The 22,925-nt window shown below is 42.8% G+C and overlaps 1 protein-coding gene across 1 annotated transcript in view; it reads right to left on the bottom strand.

The window, feature by feature from the left end:
• Dcaf13 (DDB1 and CUL4 associated factor 13) overlaps positions 1-22,925 on the bottom strand; it is a 28,696-nt gene that overhangs the window by 1,543 nt on the left and 4,228 nt on the right. The window contains exons 2-10 of the mRNA XM_057792607.1: positions 21,819-22,018; positions 21,043-21,150; positions 17,722-17,811; positions 16,354-16,509; positions 12,416-12,493; positions 10,814-10,896; positions 7,651-7,815; positions 1,950-2,085; positions 397-560 (exon numbers count right to left, since the gene is read on the bottom strand). Coding sequence (XP_057648590.1) covers positions 397-560; positions 1,950-2,085; positions 7,651-7,815; positions 10,814-10,896; positions 12,416-12,493; positions 16,354-16,509; positions 17,722-17,811; positions 21,043-21,150; positions 21,819-22,018 — 1,180 coding nt within the window. The remainder of the gene's footprint in view (positions 1-396; positions 561-1,949; positions 2,086-7,650; positions 7,816-10,813; positions 10,897-12,415; positions 12,494-16,353; positions 16,510-17,721; positions 17,812-21,042; positions 21,151-21,818; positions 22,019-22,925) is intronic.

The following is a 22,925-nucleotide window of genomic DNA, read 5'->3' as shown; positions in this document are numbered from 1 at the left end:
TACACAGGAGCTATGCTAACGCTCTCTGTACTGTTCCAATGTTACAACACCCGCTGCCAAAACAAGCACAGCACACCATTTTAACATAAAATAGCTCCTCCCTCTCTTCCATCCATTCTACTCACTCTGTAACTGGACCATTCCAACTGAGAAGTGTGTTCTTATTATGGTAATTCATTTTCTTCACTGGTGCTTTAAACATATTCTGAGATGATATTTCCCCACTTTTGGAAAAGAGGAGGAAAGCCCAGAGAGTTGTTCAAGAAATGTCTACTGTACATTAGTATACAGACCACTCCTTTATAAGAAAGTGTGCGTTTGATTATGTGGATGAGGGAGCCGAGGGGGAGGGCAGTTAAAAGTGCTGAGGTTAGAGGCAAATGTCCAAACACATACTTTCGGCGACGGGATTCCCTCATGATGCGCTGCTCCTGGATCTGGCTGTAGATGGATTTCGGCAGATGCCGATGGCGAGCAATGCGTTTCACAAGCGGATGATACTGAAACTTTTCCTTTAACTTCTGGTTATAATCATTTGCTGCTTTTTCTCGCGATGAAAGCTGAAACAAAGTGCATTTTAGTATCTTCAGCTCTTTAGATTTCTTGGGTATAAAAATCTAGGGAGCACCCCTTTCTCCTCCCCAAATTCAGCTTTTACAACACACAAACAAAATGGCCAGTGAGCTTGCAGGCCTCTGCGAATCCAGCAGCTCTGAAGCCGCACGCCAACAACGTAAACACCAGGTATAGAGCACAGAAAAGGCATCCATTGCAATCAGTCGCCTTAGGTTTTGGTAAAAACCTAACTACACAAAAAGAAAAAAGTGTTTGGTCCCGTAATAGGTTTTGTTTAACAATGCTAAGAACAAAGCAACCACACTAGAACATCTAATAATGAATGAATACTGAGACACAGTGAAACACCTAATGATAACTGAATTTAAAATAGAATGACCTTCCATTATTGCTTAGTGTGCCTGGATTTTACTACCAGGGCTAAGCAGAAAACACTTCAAACCTAACACTCCCCTTTTAGTACTTGTTTCTCAGAAACAAGCTGTACATTCTACACAGGAAGGTGGAACATTAGAAAATATAAACAACAAAACCCAAGTCAACTATTATCTTACAACCTGATGCTCCTGCATTTTCATGGGCTCTACAGGCTCTGGGTCTTTGGCACTGATGATCTCTCAGGGATGTGGAGCCTTTGGGTGTTCAGCCACACTGCCGTGACAGCAGCGGCGTCTTCCTGACCCTGCACTCCGAGTCTCTACATCTCTCTCCAACCGAAGAAAACAAAGAACCAGGAGAGCATGAGTGCGATCAATCTGAATTCATCAAACCTTCTGATAACGGGCAGTGGTGGTACACACCTTTACACCTTTAATCCTAGCACCCAGGACGCAGTGCCAGGTAGATCTCTGAGTTTGAGGCCAGCCTAGTCTATAGTGTGAATTCCAGTACAGCCAGGGTTACACAGAGAAAGACTGTCTCGAAAAACCAAAACCAAACCAAATCCACAAAAAAGAAAACAAAGCCTCTGAAAGCGCACTTGTGTATGGACACCTACAGCTGGTGCCAGGAAGGCTCAAGTCCACATGCGGTCGTCCTCCACTGCTCCCAGCTTAGATGAGACCAAGTCTGTCTCTGAGCCTGGACCTCGCCAATTCAACCAGCTGGTCCGCCAGTCTGGACAGGAAGCTGCAGGGAGCCTCCTCATCCTTAGCGCACTGTCAGGGTGTACTGGCCTGTTGCTATCTATGTCTGGTATGTTCTAGGGATAAACTCAGGTTCTCCAAAAGAGCCCTCTGCCCAGCCTTGCAGGAAAAGTCAGTAAACCTTTTGTTTGCTTTGGTGCTGTCTTTTGGTTAATCTGATCCATCAGGTACTTCAAAAAGCTTTTACAATGACATTCGGTAACACTGAAAGCTGGTCTGTGGCCTTACCACGCCCAGCTTCTCCGAGGCGTTAGCCTTCCAGAGGCGGATGTTCATCTCGTCAGAGCCACACATGATGTACTTGCTGTCAGAGGTCCACTTCACACAGATAACGTGCTGCATTCTCTTTGTGTGATACACTTCCCTGCAAAGGAATTAAGGTAATAATTCCAGAAATTTTGAAACAGATTTCTTTAACCACTGTCTACCAGTGACCAGAAAACCATTTTTGTGTCCTGAGAAAGTATAAAAGGAAAATTCAGTTTCATTTCATTGAACTTTACTAATAAGGTTCTATTCTAAATACTTAGGAATGGATCACCTGACATGCGATAATAGAAATAATTATAAACACACTTAGTAAAACTGGATACAAAATTGTTGAAAGTATAAGAAACAAACAAAATTTACTTTTAATTCAGGGATAACTTTGGAAGCTTCCTCCACTCCCATTTCAAGACAGAGTTTCCCTGTGTAGCTCTGTAGACCAGAGATCAGCCTGCCTCTGCCCCTCAAGTGCTTGGGTTAAGGGGGTGAGTGTGCTTCCACGCCTGGCTAGACATGGCTTATTCTTAATAAATACTGACTCATCTCCAATTTAATTCAGGTCAACAGCTACCACCCCTCAATGACATTTTACTGTGAAATAAAATTAATGCAGTAGCCTCCAAAGAGCACACCCGAGCACGCTGAAGCCAGCTCTGCTTTTTGCTTGGGCACTGTCTTAAAAACCTAACTGAAGTGAGAGTTTATTTACATGTGTGAAAACAGGGAGGGCTGCAGAAGTGTCTGAGAGGCTGAGGTAGTTCACAGGAGCTTCTATACGGGGAGTGTGAAGAAGGGCACTTCAGAGAGAGAAAAGGCCAAAGAAATTAAGAAATTAAGCTCTCTTAATTCCAAATACAGAAAAAACAAGTCAAACTGCAGATGGCATAATAGAAAGGTAACAAGTCTAACAAATTATCCACAGTAAAATAAACCAGACAACCACATCAGATAAAACGCACTTACAGACCGTATCTCTAGATGCACTTATTCACTAGCCTTGTTCACTGTCTCTCACACACACATAGACACACACGCGCGCCAGTAACCATCAAAAACAACTTGCTCGTGTGACCCAGTCAAAGCTCCGGCAGGCACTGAAGCAACTCAAGGTCCTTCTCAGTGGTGAACTATGTAATCCTTAGCCCCTTGTTTACAACATGCTCAGTGTATTAAGTTCACTAAACATTACAGTAGGAGACATTTTTAAAGACAAAATAGTCTAAGCCCACTTTCTCTTGTGAATGCTACTGATTTTGCTTGCTGGCTTAGTGAACTGTGAACGGACTTGCACTGCTGGAACACACACTGAACGGAGCCCTGCACAGGCACACCATGGCAGGTGCACAGCATGCACATACACCACAAATAAACAGTGTTTCTAACAACTAAAGCACATTCGAGAGCCAGCATGATCTATATACCCACCCCAAATTTACTCAATGGGTTATGGAGATAGATTGCTTGTTTGGCATGCATGAAGTCATAGGTTTGCTTTCCAGCACCACATAAAACCAGACATGGTGGTACATGCCTGTAAGCTGAGCACATGGGAGGGAGGATCAGGAGTTCAATGTCATCTTGGGATATACAGCAATTTACAGTCAGCCTAGAATATAAGAGACCTTTTTTTTTTCTTTTTTAAGAGACAGGGTTTCTTTCTGTAGCCCTGGTTGTCTTGAAACTCGCTCCATAGACCAGGCTGGCCTTGAACTCAGAGATCTGCCCGCCTCTGCTTCCCAAGTGCTGGCATTAAAGATGTGTGCTACCACCCAGCACAAGAGACTCTTAAAACAAGACAAAACTAACCCTCAAAGCTAAACAGTGAACTCCAACCATTTTAATGTCTTTCAAGATCAAACGCTTTTAAAATAAAAGCATTCAAAGTATTGCGTAAGCTTGGTTACACATGCTCTGTAATGACAGAAAGGAAGAACAGACCACGGAGGATGAACTGGAACTAGCTCTCAAGCAGATGAAGGCATGTTTGGATAAACAGGAAGAAGAACAATGACACCAGGACAAAATTCCCCAGCAATGGAGTGTAAGAATTCCCATCTACAACTGTTATCACCTGAGCTTCCTAGCTATACCTCAACTATTCCACTTTCTTTTTTTTTTTTTTTTTTTTTTTTTTTGGATTTTCGAGACAGGGTTTCTCTGTAGCTTTTGGTTCCTGTTCTGGAACTAGCTCTTGTAGACCAGGCTGGCCTCAAACTCACAGAGATCCACCTGCCTCTGCCTCCCAAGTGCTGGGATTAAAGGCGTGCGCCACCACCGCCTGGCTAACTATTCCACTTTCTATTCTCTGACTCATTCCATCCATTCTTTGCTTACACACCATATTAGCACAATCCTGCTACCTTTAGAAAGCTAGATGCCCAACAAATGATGGAGTTTTTGATTCTTCATACTTTTACAAGCGTAAGACTCTTGTAGGAAACTGCAAACTTCACAGGAATGTGGGGGAATGCCAAGGTCATTACAAGAGCCACCACCAGCAGAGGACAGAAGTGTGCAGTGAAAACTGAAGCCTAAGAATACTCATTAGTATGCACCTGACTCAAGCCCAGCAGCCATCACAATCTTCTGCTGGGAATGAGTAAACATAGTATCAATGCAGCTTCCTCACACTAGAGCAGAGAAAGAAGTTACAACAGTGAGAACTTTAGACAAGCAGAGTGGCTAGGACTGAAAAGGTGGAGTTCCTGGCTCTCAGGATGGCTGTATGGAAGGTCTCTTAGCGGCATAAACTCCACACCCGCTACACCCTGCTTGAGAAAGAAGTTACAACAGTGAGAACTTTAGACAAGCAGAGTGGCTAGGACTGAAAAGGTGGAGTTCCTGGCTCTCAGGATGGCTGTATGGAAGGTCTCTTAGCGGCATAAACTCCACACCCGCTACACCCTGCTTGTCATCTAGTACTGACTGTCTCACTGGAAAGAGGGTGAGTCAGAAAATGGACCAGTTGTACCTTTGAAAACAAACATCATTCTTCCAGAAGGCACAGGAGCCTTCCATGCTACAGAAGGGCAGGCTAGTTTATTCCAAATATTCCTTACTACTGCACAACCTCGGTGTGGTATCTCCCCTTTCTTCCCTTCATCACCAGCTAGACACATCACTACAGCTTTCTCCAAGAATCCTGGGCTGTGGGAAAATGCTCATACACTGTAAAGATTTATCACTCGTATTGGTTTAATAAAACGCTGATTGGCCAGTAGCCAGGCAGGCAGTACAGGCAGGACAACAAGAACAGGAGAATTCTGGGAAGAGGAAAGGCAGAGATGCAGTCACCAATAAGACACAGAGGAAGTAAGATAAGAATGCCTCACTGAGAAAAGGTACTAAGCCACGTGACTAAACAAGAATTATGGGTTAAGTTCTAAGAGCCAGTTGATAATAACCTAATAGGCCAAACAATTTGTCATTAATATAAGCCTCAGTGTGCTTCTTTGGGACTGAACGGCTGCGGGACCAGGGAGGGTAAAAACTTCTGTCTACAATCCTAGGTCACTCAATCAAGAAAGGGAACACACACACACACACACACACACGTATGTGCATTTATACATTCATCTAAATTATTTTCTTTTTATGTTTTAATAGGCATTTATGAGCAATCATAGATCTCTGAGTGACTATCCTAATCTGTCAACAGTCTCTGTCTGTCCCACTGTGATTTTGTAGGACAGCCTGTGTGGTTAGTTTTGTCAATCTGACAAGCAAGAGTCACCCGGGAAAGAAAGTTTAAATGCCTCCATCAGATGAAGCTATAGGTAGATCGCAGAGCATTTTCTTGATCAATGATTGATGTGTGACAGCCCATCCCTGGAGAAAGGAGTTCTAGTGGTTTAAAAACAAACCAACCTGGTTGATCAAGCCATTGGGAAGTAAGCCAGTGAGCAGCATTCCTCCATGAATGCTGCTTTAGTGTTTGCCTCTAGGCTCCTGCCTTGAGTTCCTGCCCTGACTCCTGATAGGGAATCTCTGTAAACCAATTATCTTTAATAAGAGAAGGGACCAAGTTAGGGTGTGGCTTTGTGCCCTCTCTCTGTGTGGTTCCCTCACAGCACAGCTGAGCTTGGACTTCTTGTTTCTGTTTCGTGAGTTTGCCTCTTATAATAAATAAAAATTAACTGTTTTATCTTTTAGCTAGCCTGGTTATTTCTCAACTCGAGATAATTCAACAGACTCCCCTTCATGACAGACTGACTAGGATGTATAAATCAGATACTCTTTCCTCCCCAAGTTGCTTTTGGTCATGGTGCTTTGCCTCAGCAATAGAAAGCAAACCAAAATAGCCTGGAACTTAGAATCTTCCTGCTTCTACCTCCTGAGTAGCACCAAGCTTAGCGTCCTAAGTTTTATGGGATCAATTGCTTCAGTTTCCCTTGGTTTATGTGTACTTACAGGAGAATGTCTGAGTACTCCCAAGAACAGAGAATGTGCATGCAGTTTGTAAAGCCCGGCTCTAAGGAGGAGTGACGGTCTAAGGAAAGGACTCACGGGTACAGCACTTGCATGAGGGTCCAGTAACATCCCCAGCATCACCAAGTCAGCCAGTGAAGTAAAAAATTTCCCTGACGTCTCTGAAAATGTCACAATTCTCTATCAACTGCCTCAACATAAAAATACACGGATGTATAAATAGCGCACTGAATCACATATAATAAGTGGTAAAGTTAAGCTGGAGGAAACAACTCAGACTAAGTGTGCTCATAGGCTGAGATACCCAGTGCATCAGTGTAGCATCTCCCACCTCCCAGCTCAACAGAGGACACAGGTGAAGTGACCAAGTTAATGCCATCTTGTCCCCACTGCATTTTATGTCTGCCTACTCTACTCTGCCTTCCATCCCCCTCGACAGTCACATCTGCCTTGGCAACGCTTTGGGGACTGTCTGTGAACCTAACCATGGTATGGACATATTACACAAAATATTTGGTGTTCGTGCAACCTTAAACTAAAACTACAATAAATCAGAAATAATTGTCGTGTAATGTCTGGCATGCACTGCTGAGGCTTGCAAGAGAGCAGATGTTACCATATGGTAATATAACCCCGCCCCGGTGGCATTTCCCTGAGCATGGACGTAAATTGGGATTTTGCCTTTTAAAATGGTATACCTTGAGCTTGGTCACCAAGAGACATTTCAGAAGCACAAGCCTGCTCTTGGTCTAGCCATTAATAAAATGTCTCAGAACTTTTCATCAGATTAATCAACCAACTCTTGATTGTTGGTAACTACCTTGTGTGGACCACTTCATAGATTCTGACTAACCTAGAAAGGAGGAGAATGAGCTCAGTATCTAAACCGCTTTTCCTGCACATTTTTGCCTAGTAGAGTAAGTTGGATTTGAATGTGTAAAAAACAATACCAGGGAGTATTATTCATTGCTTTTAAAACTACTTTCAGAAAAAGAAATTATCTGAGTTCTTAACCATCAAATTCAACTTTTAATAGGCTTATTGGAAATAATCTCCTACTCAATAAAACAAACCACCTGATTTGATCTGACACAATTCAGTGGAGTGACACTCCATGTCACAATACCCAAGCCCTATTATATACACACCACCAGCCACCTTCTAAGAAAAACAAAGGGTTACCAGGACTAAACACAGACTGGGCAAACCCACGTGGCTCGTGCCAGTCACATACCTGCTCCGGCTCCTCTCCACAGGGAAGATTCTTATAGACTTATCGAAACTGGCAGACACAAACTCTTTCCCAGTGGGAGAGTAGTCCACGTCAAGTACTGCAGAGACGTGATCCATGTGGACCTGAACAGGCGTGTCCAGGGCACGCATATCAAAAGTATACAAGCTGTAAAACATCATTAAATGTTTCATTCAAATTTCTACAAAGAAGCCATATGTAGTATTAAAAGAACATTAGCTAAATAAGGACCCCCTTAATAAGCAGTCCGATTCTGAATACAGTTAAGGCAGGTAGACACAGAGAAAAACACCAGTAATTCTGCTTTGGAACATCACACAAAATCGAAAATAGCAAACCAATGTGACGGCTCTATGGGTAAAGGTGTACCGTCAGACTAGTGACCTTAGCCCAGTCCTCAGAACCCACGTGGCTGGAAGAACCAACTCCCACAAGGTGCCCTCTGACCTCCACACATGCATTACGGGTTGTGCCCGTGGATGTGCACACTCACAAATGTGGAAGGGCCAGAGAGCAGCCTGTCCTGTGAGGACAGGAGTTCACATTCTGGAACAGGGCCCTCACTGATCCTGATTACACTGGCAATTCCCAAACTAGGATAAAATAATTCTCTTTCAATCTATGGCCATTTGTTAGTTGTCTAGAATAGGATAATGATAGAAGCGAACACATGCAGGCAAGCATTTACAAACACTCATAATATTCTTATCAAAAGACAAGCCACTCTGGATAGGGTACTTAGGGCTTCATGCCTGTAGCCTCACCAACCAAGAGACTGAAACAGGAGCAAGTTCTAGGCCAACCTGAGCCCATCTCAGAAAAGATCAAAACAAACAGCCCAAAGCACTGCTCCTTCTAAGAGCCTCCAACAACCCCTAGGCGTGAGCCAGGGTCTCTCTGATTTGGAGCTTTAATTTCTGACTTGACAGCTACAACACACTGTCTGCCTGGCACGTGATTCTCAACACTTCTTTCCTTAAAACACATTGCTTTACTACAAATTGTTTCAACATTCTGTGGAGAAAAAAAAATGCAAATCTGTTCAAATTCCAAGCACATCAATCCTTCTGGACAGGATTGCCTATGGTCATGCTTGAGGAGCATCTACTCTACACCCTCTTCCTACAGACAGTAAGACCCACTTCCTACAGTAACAGCTGGATGCTTTAGATCTGAGTCTTTAGATTGACACAGAGCAGAGGCCCCACAACAGACCCTTCTGTCTGAGAGAGGCTCTCATGCAGCCCTTCAGCCATGCGGCCAAATTTTCTGCATAGCAGATAACCCTGAACTCCTCACCCTTCTTGCCTCAGTTTCCCCCAGTGCTAGGATTACAGGCATACACCATCATACTCACCAAGAGTATTTTAAAAATAAGGACAATTATGAAAAACTAGCAGTCATTTCTTATAAGAGATATGTCTTGTTTTAGGAACTGTATGTAATTCTTTCCAAGGCAAGAACTGAGAAATTCCAAGAAGGCTCTGAAAAAAGATTATTTTGGCGAAGAGCTAGTTCACAATGTACTTTAGATCTTAGCAGAGATCACTGTGCTGCAGCATGACTCTTGTCTTTTGTTGCCTTTAATTGCACAGCACTATTTCTATTTCATTTCAAAGCATCTATTACAGGAAGTAAAGGCTTCAATGTGGCTGGTACTGCTAATGGCACCACTGTACTTCTCAATACAGGAATCCTACGAGAGAACTTCAGGCAGTGCCACCGAAGAACGTGTAGTTCCAAGTACGAGCTGATACTGCCGTTTAGTCTCTAATCTATACAAAGACTTTTTACTTATGTGCATGTGTGTGAGCTTCCTTGTCTGTGTGTGCACTACGTATGTGCAGGGACCTTCAGAAGCCAGAAGAGGGCGCCAGACACCTGGAACCAGACTTACAGGTGGCTGTGAGCTGCCCAACGTGGGTGCTGGCATCAGAACATGGGTCCTCTGCAAGAGTAATGAAAACTCTCTAAATGTTGAGCCACCTCTCCAGCCTCTGGTGGTCAGATTTAAAATACAAAAAATCTAAAGTTCAAATCCACGAAGTTTGTATCTTCTCAAAAAGTTGTTTAAAATGTACTTAAAACCAGGCAGGGATTCACACTTTTAATCCCAGCACTCAGGAGACAGAGGCAGGCAGATCTCTGAGTTCAAGGCCAGCCTGGTCTACAGAGTAAGTTCCAGGATAATCATGGATAAACAGAGAAACCCTATCTTAAAAAACCAAAGAAAGAAAGAAAAACGTCCTTTAAAATAATAATAAATGCATTAAAAATAAAGTAAGACTGATTTCACTGGATTAGGCTCTCTGGCTAACACATCTGACCTGACTGAACAAACACCGAGGCAATGGATGAGACAGCCAATGGGCAACGTCCAAAGGAGTAAAGCATCACGCGAGGATCTAAATCCCACAGAGTTCAAAGGAAGTCTGCCAGGTCAGCTTTTCAGGCACAGAAAATATATGCAACTACTAAGCTAAAAATCGAAACGATCACTTTCTGTTTCTTTACTAATGACAGCAGACAGTTTAACTGCAAGAGCTACAGCTGCGTGAGGAGTCAGAAACACCTGTAAAACACCATTACAGGTACGGTAATGTACGGGCCAAGCATTGTTCATGTTTGTTCTGAAATGATGTCTTTCTATAGAACCCAAGCTGGTTTTGAACATACCATGTAACCCTGGTAGCCTCACACTCAATCCTCCTGCCTCAACCTCTGGAGTGCTAGGAACACAGACTTGCGACACTACACCTGCTGGTCCAGTCGTTACTTAAATGGCCTACAGCAGGGATCATATAGTTTCCTGTGCTTGGTCAAGGGAGGCATCAGGTCTGTACTGTAACTCCCCAGCATGGGCATCACAACATGAGGGCAGCCAGACCAGGAGACAGCAAACAATCACAGCCATAGGCATGAGACAGGATTTACCCAAAGATGCCAGTTTACTGTTCTTTGTCTAAGTTATTCTAAAATCCAAGAGAATTTTTTTTCTAAAAACTTCTCCAATTTGGGAAATTATTTTCAGCCTAACAAAGGCAGCTTCCAAATCCACTGACGAAAGCGCCCTCAGCAGGTGAAACGTGCGTGTTGACAAGGCCATGCAGCGAGTAGGTGAGTTTCTAAGGAGAGAGACACTTACTTATAATCTTCATTTGCTGCAGTAAAATGGAAAGCTTCCATAGGGTTCCAGCAGATTGTATTTGTTCTCATATCCAAGATAACCTGAGAAAGGATCACCCACCACCACAAATTAACATACAGGAAATAAATACTTCTCCTACTTTCTTCTGGTCTGATTGGAGCAAGTCCTTTAGTATGCACAGTACACAATTCAGAGCATGGGGAAAGAAATCAATGACTATCCCTGAGAACAGAGCGGTAACTACAGTTAACACCTAACCCCTGGAATTCAAATGACAAACCCAAGTAAGCATTGCCTTACTGTTTAAAACAAATGAACAGCTGGGCGGTGGTGGCGCACGCCTTTAATCCCAGCACTCGGGAGGCAGAGGCAGGTGGATCTCTGTGAGTTCGAGACCAGCCTGGTCCACAAGAGCTAGTTCCAGGACAGGCTCCAAAACCACAGAGAAACCCTGTCTTGAAAAACCAAAACCAAAACCAAAAAACAAACAAACAAACAAACAAAAAAAACCAAATGAACGCAATGCAAGCTGGGCTGCGATTGTGAGTGCACCGGATGACAAACTACAGTTACTTTCTTCCATTTACAGCTAATGGACCTACACTAAAGCAGGCTGTTATGCAGATGTGTGTACTTGCCAAAGACTACTATTCAGTAAACCACAACTTCATGTCAGCTAAAAAGTATGTCTTTTTTCTATAAATATACAGCAAGGTACTGCTTAATGCCATCATTTTACAAAAGAAATACAAACAGCAAAGTTCATATATCACAGGATGAATAACTAATTTTCACTTTTAATGAATAATGAATATGCTAATCTCATTCTTCCTACTTTTAATATTTCTGAATCTATCAACATATTACAAAATGGTTTTTTTTTTCCTTATTCTTTTGCTAGAGTCTCATTGAACCCAAGCTGGCCTGGAACTCAGTGTCAGGAGGATTCCGGGTCCTCCTGCCTTCACCTAGCCAGTGCTAGGACTGCAAACCTGGACCACCACATCTAACTGACAAAAGGAATTCTATATGTGAACTGTGCCATACACTCATGGAGCATGAATAACATCTGGCCCTTCTTGTGCCCTGACAATACTATAATGCTTGATGTCAACTCTTCTTAAAATGGTAGTCCACTCCATGTATAAACAACATTCCTCTCTTGAAAGTTGGCAGACAATGTATTAACTTTGATATCTAAGTCCTGAAATGACCACAGCGAATGAAAAGACTATTGAAAATCCCCTCATCAACAAGATAATGATTGTCTAACAAAGAGTCGAACCAGCATCAGCATGTAATTAAAATAGCTGCCTATAAAGATGAGTGCTAAAACTGTTTTGAATAAAATAATGGCTATGCCACATGATAATCAAGCCCCCCTCAAATTAGTACATATTAAGTAATGCAATGAAACATCTTTCATTTTAAAAACTTCAATTTAGCAAGGACTAATGAAATGCCTAAGGAGTACTGGCATTATTGAAGTCACAAAGAGACAGAGTCTAAAATCAATGGAGAGCTGGATGTCATCACTATCGTCACTTGATATACAGAATGCCTTAACCACTGTGTGACACAGACAAGACCAGAACTCACCTTCTTCAGAGGCGTGGCTTGCCGCATATCATACAGTACTATATTCCTATCAGAAGCACAACTTCCCAGGATAAATGTCTAAAAATAATGGCAACAATCACCAATTAAAAGCCAGGCTTGGAAGCAAATGATGTCTATTTAAAACAAAAATTATTTATCTTTAAGTTAAATATTAACTGTAACACTGACTATGTCCCATTTTATGTGGGTATAATAAATCACCCATAATCTCAGCTAAGACAAGTATTTTCATGTTTAAATCTCCATGCATGTATTTTAGGTAGTGGCAATAACAGCATGCCCTGTTTCTAGCAGAACGTATTTTACTTACCTGCTCTCTAATGTAAGATTTAGTTACTGCTTTTGACTGCTATAAATAAGACTTCAGGAAATATTTTCAGACAGCAAACTCTTCTTTTGAATTGTTTCCTTAACATAAAATTTCTGGAGTGGTATTATTGAATCAAAAATGTTAACAATTTTATGAATTGTGACATTTAAGGTTGCTTATTTTTTAAAAGTGATGCTAATATCACTGTCATGTGAGAACGTACTTTTTATTACAACTATGACAATATTTCCTAAACACTCAAATTTTTTGCTTTATTAGAAGTAAACATTTCCTTTTGTTTGTGGCTGCTGCATAAATACGCCCTGTCCTTTATCCTACTGAGTGTGTGCACCATGTGCTTGTATGTGTGTGTGGTTTATGCATGCATGCGAGTAAACTGAGTGTGTGCACCATGTGCTTGTGTATGTGTGTGTGGTTTATGCTTGCATGCGAGTAAAGGTGCATGTGGAGATCAGAGGTCAATGTTGGATGTCTTTCTCCTGCTCTCTGTCCTATCCTTTGTCACAGAACATCTTCCTCAGCCACCATCCAGCTCCACTGGCTGGTCGGCACATCCTGGGATCCACCTATCTCTGTGCTCCATAGAACTGGGTTGCAGACATGCATTAGCGTGCCTAGCTCTTACATGAATGCTGGAGATGCAAGCCCAGGTCCTCATTATTGCTCAGCAGACACATTATACTCCCCGAGCTATCTCCTGAGCCATGTGTGTCCGTCTGTCCTCCTTCCCTCCTTCCACAGGAGTCTTTAGCTCACTACGCTGTCCAGGATGGCATCAAGCTTGTGACCCTCCGGTCTTGGTTTCCAGGCATGCACCGCCACATGACTTATGACAGGCCTTGGTGTTGAGTGAAAATGGCTACCGTCCAGTAGAGGCCTGATTCCACTTGTGCGTGTACGGTGTGTGCTATGAGGGGTGGACTCGCCTGTGCCTGGAAGCCAACTGTGCTGCTCTATCCTTCACATTATTTAGTGCATGCGTGTAATCTTCACAGGTGTGGACACTGGGAAACAGCCTTACAGGAGTGAGTTCTCTCCTTCTGCCACATGGGCTCCAGGAATTAACTCAGGCTTCAGGCTGGTGGTATGTGGGCAAGTGTGCTTACCTACTGAGCCATCTCCCCCATCTTCTCAGCCCTTCAAAAATCTTTGAGAATTCATTTATTTTATGTGAATAACTGTTTTGCCTGCATGTATATCTATACACCACATGTATGTCGGTGCCTGTAGATGCAGAAGAGAGTGATGGGTTCCTTGGAACTGGAATTACAGATGGCTGTGAGACATCCATGTAGATGCTGGGCACCAAATCTAGGTCTTCTACAAGAACAGCAAGTACTCTTAACCACTGAGTCATCTCTTCGGCTCCTCTATCCCCTTTATTTTCTGAGACAGTCTTTCACTGACCCTGAAGCTCACCATGTTGGCTGGAACTGCCCTGTGAATCCCTGGGATTCCTATCTCCACACCTTAATATAGGTTCTAGGCATGCTGCTATGCTCAGGATTCCTGTTTCTGCAACCTAACATAGGCTACATACACGCCACATGCTCGGCTTCTACATGGGTGCTGGGGATCCAAGTTCAGTCCTCACGCTTATACAGCAGGCCTGTTTCCCACGAAGTCATCCCTCAGCCCCTGATCCCACTCCTTGTAACACTCTTCCTTAGTCATGGTTCCAGATACCACAGCTCTTGGCTTCTGCCTAATGCCACTTCCTGTCTCAAGCAGAGCAGTTCCTACCATGTGCACAGTTTAATGAAATAGAAACGAAGGGTAAAGGCATGATCTGGGTCCCCCTCTTTTCAAAAGCCTGTCTCAATGGTTGCTTCTGAGATCTGTTAGCTGCCCCTTAACCTCCTAACTTTTAGTAGCTTTTCATTATGTTACCTTTGAGTAAGACCAGGGCCAATTTCTAGAACAAAGACTTTGAAATGAACATAACAAAAAGTTCCACCTGGACTGAATACAAACTTTCACACTGCAAAATGTGACAATCTTCAGTATTAACTTCTGACTTTACCAGAATTTTAGGCTTCAATATTTTAACAGAAAATTAATTATTAATGAATAAAGGAAATAACTACTGTTTGTTCACAGCAATCGGCCCCGCCCTCTCCATTAGCTTTAATACAGGGTAAGAGACACGCACATCATTTGCTTTTATCACTAAGTCAATTCATAAGATAAAAAAAAAGCCAGTGGACAAATAGAGCTATTAAATAGACAAGTTTGAAAACCATGGTCGATAGGTCATGACCAGTAATTATGATTTCACAACTGGCCATTAGCTCTTCTGATATGCTCATCAAAATAGGAAAGCAAGATATTTGTATGCCCTGTCAAAAACTAGCAATCACTGTCTGTGTTTCTTGCTGTGTGTTAGTAATGACAACCAAAAAGAAGATAGGGAAGGAAGATGCAGGAGGCACCCAGAACACATGGCTCTGACAAAATCAAGACTAGGGATCAGTGAACCTTCTCCATAAAAAGCCAGGAAAAAGGTATTTTAGGCTTCACAGGCATGTGATTCCCAGAGCAATGATTCCAATTTTTCACTATGGTAAAAAAGTGGCTGCAGACAGTACAATAAGAGAGTCTGCTTGTGTTCTAGTGAGACATTGTAACAGGCAGTGGATGCGCTGCAACCCCTGCTCTGGGCCCGTGGGCAGCCTCATGAAGAAGTGTGAATCCAGGCACATTCTGGTGGCAGGCAGGGTAGCGCATCAGCTGGCCTCTTGGCAATCCGTCCAGCACAAGCTCACACTGTGCTGTAGCACACCATGTCCCAGCACACCGCATGCACCTAGCCGTCCCTCCCTCTCTTACCACACTGGCTCTGAGAGAGTCTGAAATCTGCATTCCAGGATTTCCTCTTACAAATTTACACAGTAGCTTCCTAGTAACACCAAAAGAAAGGGCCTCTTGACTGAGTCTTCTGGACAGTAAGGTCATTTATTGTTATGCATTCAGAAAAGATCCGGGAAAGGTCTGGAATCCGACAGCCCCATTAGCCTCCAGGCCAGCTTCTCTTCCCAAGTTCACAAATAGATAGTGTGCAAGGCCGACCTCACATCTGCACTCAGACCAAGAAGGAATCAGGGATAAACTCACATTTCAGAGCATAGACGACCTGCAAGTACTAACCATGCAGTCCAGGAGTGGCCATGCATATTACTGTGAGGCATGGGCACCCTGTGACTTACAGACATGGACCAGCATGCTCAGTGCTCACTCTCGTGACTGCAGAGAACAAAGGAAAAGGAGCATCTTTCTCAAAGTGCAATGGTACAGATGGAACAGTGTGGAGAACATGGAAAGGAGAGCTAATGAGAGGCCTGGGCAAAAGGATCGCAAGTTCAAGACCAGTCTGTGATACCCAATGGCTTCAAAAACAAAACCATAAAGAGGCAAATATTTATTTGGATTCTACTCTGAGGTTAGCTGAGAGTTCACAGAACCCAAATATAACCTGGAAAACTTATCAAATGCCAGAAAACCATTCAAATGTAGAAAATGTTTCCTAAACAGGGCTCAGATTTCATGTTAAACAATAAGCAGAACTTATTTTTTAAAGGAACATTACCTCAATGGGGTTAAATTTAACACTGCATATACTGTCAAATCCCCAGTTCATTGAGCACACGGGGCTGGTTCTCTGTTCATCCCAAATGTCTACTTGCTGTCCACAGGTGGCGAAGACAGGGTCTTTCCAGTGATGGTCAATGCCGGTGTACACTGTCTTTGGAAGCCAAGGGTGTTAGACACGGGCGCCTCACTTAAGACTTTAGACCAGCATACTTTAGAAATCCTTTCCTGTTCTCCCACAACCCTTTACCACCTACTGTGAACCGAGCTTCCTACATTTGGGGAGTTACAGGGTTGGCACATCCAGAATGTAACATGCAAACTTCACTCTGGAAAAGCCACCTCACCAATCATGCCATCTCCCCTTTGGGTAAATGTAAAGAAATTTCTTTGAAGTCCTTCATTAAAGGGCAAAAAGTGCCAGATGTCAGCGGTGGCAGTGGACACTTTGAATCCCAGCACTCAGGAGGCAGAGACAGCAAGATCTCTGTGACATCAAGGTCACAGCTTGGTCAAAGACCTAATTCCAGGACAGCCAGAGCTGTTGCAGAGAAACCCTGTCTCGAAAATCAAAAAACAAAACAAAACAAAAAGAATATTCTGAACTTGCTGAAACCAGAAGCTGTATCTAAATATATACTAATGCATAATAGTAAAATAAAGCAACAGTTTTTAAAATGCACATATTTAAAGATTAAACTGAGCTTCAGAATTTTGTATGCTTAATACAGAATGTCACCCTTACAAACATGTGTAAACCAAATGTTGTAAATTGCACCCATGTAGCTTGAAGAACAATTTCTGAGAAGTTTAAGATTATATGAGAAGCACAAAACCAGACAGGAGCCAAGCTATTATTCTCCTAACATTTGTCTTACACAGTTCTCCCAGGGCTTCCATAATACTGCATTGCAGCCTCTGCATGACTTATAATGTCTAGCATAGATGGAACAAGCTGAAGAAAAATCAAATTCTATAAATTCTACTACACTGAGCACCAAACAGCTACTCATATTCTTTTTTTTTTTTTTTTTTTTTTTTTGGTTTTTTGAGACAGGGTTTCTCTGTAGCTTTGGAGCCTGTCCTGGAACTAGCTCTTGTAGACCAGGATGGTCTTGAACTCACAGAGATCCACCTGCCTCTGCCTCCCAAGTGCTGGGATTAAAGGCGTGCGCCACCGCCTGGCTAGTTGTTCATATCCTTAAGTTTCAAAAAATTTTAATTACACAGAATGTAACTTTTACACACTGCTGTAGTAAGCCAATGATTAGATATAAACTCTCTTAGTTGTTACATGAGTTTTCCTTTTGTAATTATAAAAAAGGCAAGGGATTTCAACAGGCTAAGCCCCAATGTGTCTTTGTACCTTTCCTAGTATGGTCTGCAGTGGCTCCTCTTCTTCTCCACAGCCCGGCCCATCCATTTTCCACTGCTTCACAGTTTTGTCATCACCAACCTAGACACAGTTATCTTACGATGACTTTAAACAGCAACAGTTGTAAACACATGTATCAAATTATAAGTATCTCATTTCAAACAGTAACACATACCATTCCTTCATTTTTACATTTATTTTCTACTACTTTATCACAACAAAGATTTGTAATATATTATAAAATATATAAAGCACATAAAATCAAAAACAAAACAGTATGAGTTAAGCAAAATGCTAAGAATAGATCAAAATTAGGTCATATAAGAATGGTATTTCAAATCAAGGAAAAAATATAATAAAATGGTTTTGGAATATAAGATTTGGTGTAGGAGGTCCTTCTGTATTTGTGTTGCCTTCATTGGTTAATGAATAAAGAAACTGCTTTGGCCTAATAGGGCAGAACTTAGGTAGGCAGAGAAGACAGAACTGAATGCTGGGAGGAGAAAGGTGGAGTAGGAGAGAGACGCCATGGAGCCGCCAGAATCAGACATGTTGAATCTTTCCCGGTAAGCCACTGCCACATGGCAATACATAGATTAATAAATCAAGGTGTAAGAGCTAGCCAACAAGATGTTAGAACTAATGGGCCAAGCAGTGATTTAATTAATACAATTTCTGTGTGGTTATTTCGGGGCTAAGCTAGCCGGGTGGCCGGGACGAACAAGCGGGCCCTCCCTTGCAACAAAGATTAATCGTTTAGAAAGTTTTGAGCCTGGCACTGTGACATACACACCTACAATACCAACAGTCAGGTGGTAGGGGTGGGGATGGATTTTCAGAACCTATATCAGGCTCACGACTGCCTCTAACTCCATAAAACAGGGAAACAACATATCACACACTTTCTGGCTGGGATATACCACTTTATCAGTTCAGATATCAGAGAAGAGCCATCAGGAAGAGCAGAAGTCTCACTGCCAGCAGCTCCAGCTTGCCACCCTTCTACCACATATGGTCTAGTCACTGTGTTACAGCTCGACCTGCTCTATGGCTACTATGTTTTCCTACTTAAAGTGACTCTAAGTGCCGCTCCCCTGACACCTTTATATTTCACATTTTCTCATACTGATCTAACACTACAAACGTACTCACTAGTTCTACACAGATGGTGCCAAGGTTAGCTGTGACTTTTCTTCTAAGGCCCAGAACTTCACCTATAAAGGACAGTCAACTTCACTCCAATAACCTGCTAGTCCAGTTCATCACACTGGAGTCTTCTCCTCCTCTAACCCTGCTGGCACCAGCTGATGTCTCCTTTTCCACGCAACAGCTATCTTCTGATGTCCCTCTCAGTCATCTGACAGACTCAAGCCTCCAAGCTAATACTCAATCTGAACACCATTTCTCACAGGTTTTATTCACCAAGTAGGCCCTCTATAGTGGTATATCATTTGTTTTAATAAATAAAGTTTGGGGGCTGGAGAGATGGCTCAGAGGTTAAGAGCACTGACTGCTCTTCCAGAGGACGTGAGTTCAATTCCCAGCTCACAGTCATCTATAATGAGATCTGGTGTCCTCTTCTGGCATGCAAGCACACATGGAAGGAATGTTGTATACATAATAAATAAATCTTGAATAAATAAATAAAATTTGCTTGAAGATTAGAAAGCAAAGCAGTCAGACTAGTCAGCGTACAAGTCAGGGAGTGGTGGCACACACTCTTAATCCCCCAGGATTCTGGAGACAGAGGCAGACGGTTCTTTGTGAGCTCAAGGCCACCCTGGGCTACGCGAGACAGAGCTCACACAAAGGTGATCCCAGCACTTGGAGCAATTTAATCACAGCACAGCAGCGATAGGGCTGGGAGGAGAGAGGAGCGTAAAGAGGGAAGAGACAGGGACTCAGTGTTGCAGAGTTTGAGGATTCCTAGAGACATTTCGGTCTGAGGTAGAGGTGAGAGCCAGTGGCTGGCTGTAGTATCACCACCAGCTGAGCCTTCCCTGCTTTTAAAGCAATCATCTCAAGCACAGCAGGGAAACACTGTCCACCTGCTACAGAACACGGCGAACGTCAACTAATATCTACACACCAACATTCACAGCGGCATTACTCGTAATAGCAAAGAGGTGGAAACAAATTAAAAGTTTGTTTCTAAACTAAAAAAATGAGTGGGTTAAAAAATGGTATATATATATATATATATGCATGCATTACTGTTAACATTATGTCACCTCAGGAAAGGATTATAGTGTGTGCTACGTCACAGGTCACCTTGACTTCAAGCTATAAGCGAGGAAAGGTTAGGCAATTGCACATACAATGACTAATTCTACTTATGTGGAACATCTAGACCAGTTAAATTCAGAGACATGATGGAGGAAGGTCATTGGTTAAATAATAAAGAAACTGCCTAGGCCCATTTATAGGCCAGCCCTTAGGTGGGTGGAGTAGACAGAACAGAATTCTGGGAGAAAGAAGCCGAGTGAAGAGTCGCCATGATTCTCCCACTCCAGACAGACGCAGGTTAAGATCTTTCCTGGTAAGCCAGCTCGTGGGACTACACAGAATATTAGAAATGGGTTAGATCAATATGTAAGAGCTAGCCAATAAGAGGCTGGAGCTAATGGGCCAGGCAGTGATTAAAAGAATACAGTTTCCGTGTAATTATTTCGGGGCATAAGTAAGCCATGCGGGCAGCCGGGTGCCGGGGACACAGCCCCGCCGCTCTTATTACAACAGAGACAGAAAACAGAAAGCGCGAGGAGAGCACGGCACTGTTACTCAGTGGACAGAGTGCTAGTGTGTAAGCTAAGCTGTGGGGGGCAACGGTGGCGGCAGCACGGTGGCGGCAGCACAGTGGCGGCAGCACGGTCGCATGAACGCAGGGAATGAAACTGGACACTCGAAAATGGCTGAAACAGCAAATAGTCTATGTATTTGTTCTTCCTCTACACATATATTTTTCAGTGATTCCTTATGGACAAAATACAAATTATTCATCTTAGCACGGAATATCTTCCATAGTAAGTCACACAATCATTCTCGCCTCAATTCCCACTAACTCCACTTCTATGTGTTCAGGATAATAGTTTAATGGTGTTAAGTACTTGTTTGTAAAAAGGCAAAAACCAGTACATATGGGTAAGGCTGGATTACTTAAAGAAGAGTAGGACTTGTCAAGGTTTAATACACTCTTCTGTACTAATGAGCTCCAAAGGTCCTTGGAACGAAGTAATGAACTTGGAAATAACTTATGCAATTACATCTCTCCTGGGCATGCTGGAAAGACTTACTGAGCAACTGCGTACTCACAGTGAAAAAGGAAGTCCCACAAAAGCGAGCACATATCCCTCGCACAAAGCCTTCATGTGCTTGTACCGTTCGGACACATTTTCGTCTAGTCAGGTTCCAAATTTTAACCTATGAGAAAACATCAAACATTTCAGTGAACTCTAAATATAAAATATTCTAGAAACCCCACACTGAAAAGAATATGAGTCACTCTTCTAGGCTCTAAAACCAAAATCCTTCGGATGAAAATAATGTACTGCATATGGATAAATGTGTCAACAAGCAGATAACTCAACTGTCAAATCCTCTGTTGATTCTAAAGTGTTTCAGTCTTTTCCCCTTACCAGATGGGGAGTGAAGTGCTCACTCGTCAGTAACAACTTCTGTGGAAATTCAAATACCTTCATTATAAACACGGTAAGTTTATGGACTGTCAAGTTGAACCCCACACCACTGAAGTGATATCATTGTAAGATCAGATTTAAAAAACCTACTAAATATTATTTCAGAGTTTAGGCTTAAGACTTAAACTGAAGCCGGGCGGTGGTGGCGCACGCCTTTAATCCCAGCACTTGGGAGGCAGAGGCAGGCGGATCTCTGTGAGTTCGAGACCAGCCTGGTCTACAGAGCTAGTTCCAGGACAGGCTCCAAAACCACAGGGAAACCCTGTCTCGAAAAACCAAAAAAAAAAAAAAAAAAAAAAAAAAGACTTAAACTGAAGTGAAACCGAGAGTCCCCGCATGGAAGGTCTGAGAGAGAATGTGTCAGTTTAAGCAGCAGACTTAAGGTAGACTTGCCTCTCCATCACATGCCCCAGAAAGGACGGTCGTCAGGCTCTTCGGATGCTTTGCCAGGCAATTGACTCCATCACGGTGCCCATCCAGGGACGCAAGGAATGGCTTTGCAAACACTCGTTCCAATTTGGTAGCATTTAAAGCTCTTACATATTCTCGTGGGACTTCAAAAGGATGTAAGGTTGGATCATAGTTTCTTGGAACTGGAATAAGAATAATCTCTCTTAATAAAATAATTCACATTTACTAGTTCCTGGGAAAAGCCCCAGCTAATCATGTAAGCTGTTGCTCACTGAGCCTTTAATTAGGGATACTGTTTTCTGTTTAGCGCTATGAAAGACACAAAAGCACACCTGCCACCTCCAAACCTTTTCAGAACGATGGGAAAACCATGGCATATACAGCTTTGCACACACACAGCTCTCCTTCTGTGTGTCCTACCATATTCAACTGGGTTGTGACCTTTTACTGGTGGGGACCTAACACACTGTTGATTTGTACTCCTTCCTATGCCTTCCACGGTATCTGGAACAAAGCCAAGGTCTATGATGAACTAAAATCTGTATTGCTTGTGCTAGCTGCTCCATGGTACTAGACACCACACTGACACACAACACTGTGATTTCTAACTATGAACACAGCTACTACTTGTCAAGCATTTTGTACATTTGTTTACCTTGAGAAGCACTGACATAAGAGTTCACTACTGCAAACATCTCATCTTAACTCACATCTTCTCCCCGGCACCCTACAGTATCTATCACTCTACCACTCTCTTTCACTCTACAGTTTCCCATTGTAAAACTGAGGCACAGAGATGCTAAGCAGCCTATAAGCCATGTTCTTAACCAGCCTGCCAAACAAATTGTCTCACTCTAAGTCCGTGTCTAATCAAATTCAACATGTAAGAGTGTATACATTTTCCCTATGACTTCACCCTGCTATCTTTGCTTTCTGACTAACGGTATAGCATATCCAACATGCAACAAAGCTCAAATCTTGGTCATTCCTGAGTTCCGTCTTTCAGTCTCCACTCCCAAAATTCAAACACTCATCCTCTTGGAAACAGTCATTCTTCCCTTTCCTGTATGCCCACTTAGAGTTGGCCCT

The sequence above is a fragment of the Chionomys nivalis genome, chromosome 17, assembly GCF_950005125.1.
Source record: "Chionomys nivalis chromosome 17, mChiNiv1.1, whole genome shotgun sequence".
NCBI classification, from domain to species: domain Eukaryota; kingdom Metazoa; phylum Chordata; class Mammalia; order Rodentia; family Cricetidae; genus Chionomys; species Chionomys nivalis.
The sequence above is the reverse complement of the archived record's forward strand: the minus strand, read 5'-3'. Positions and strand labels throughout refer to the sequence as shown.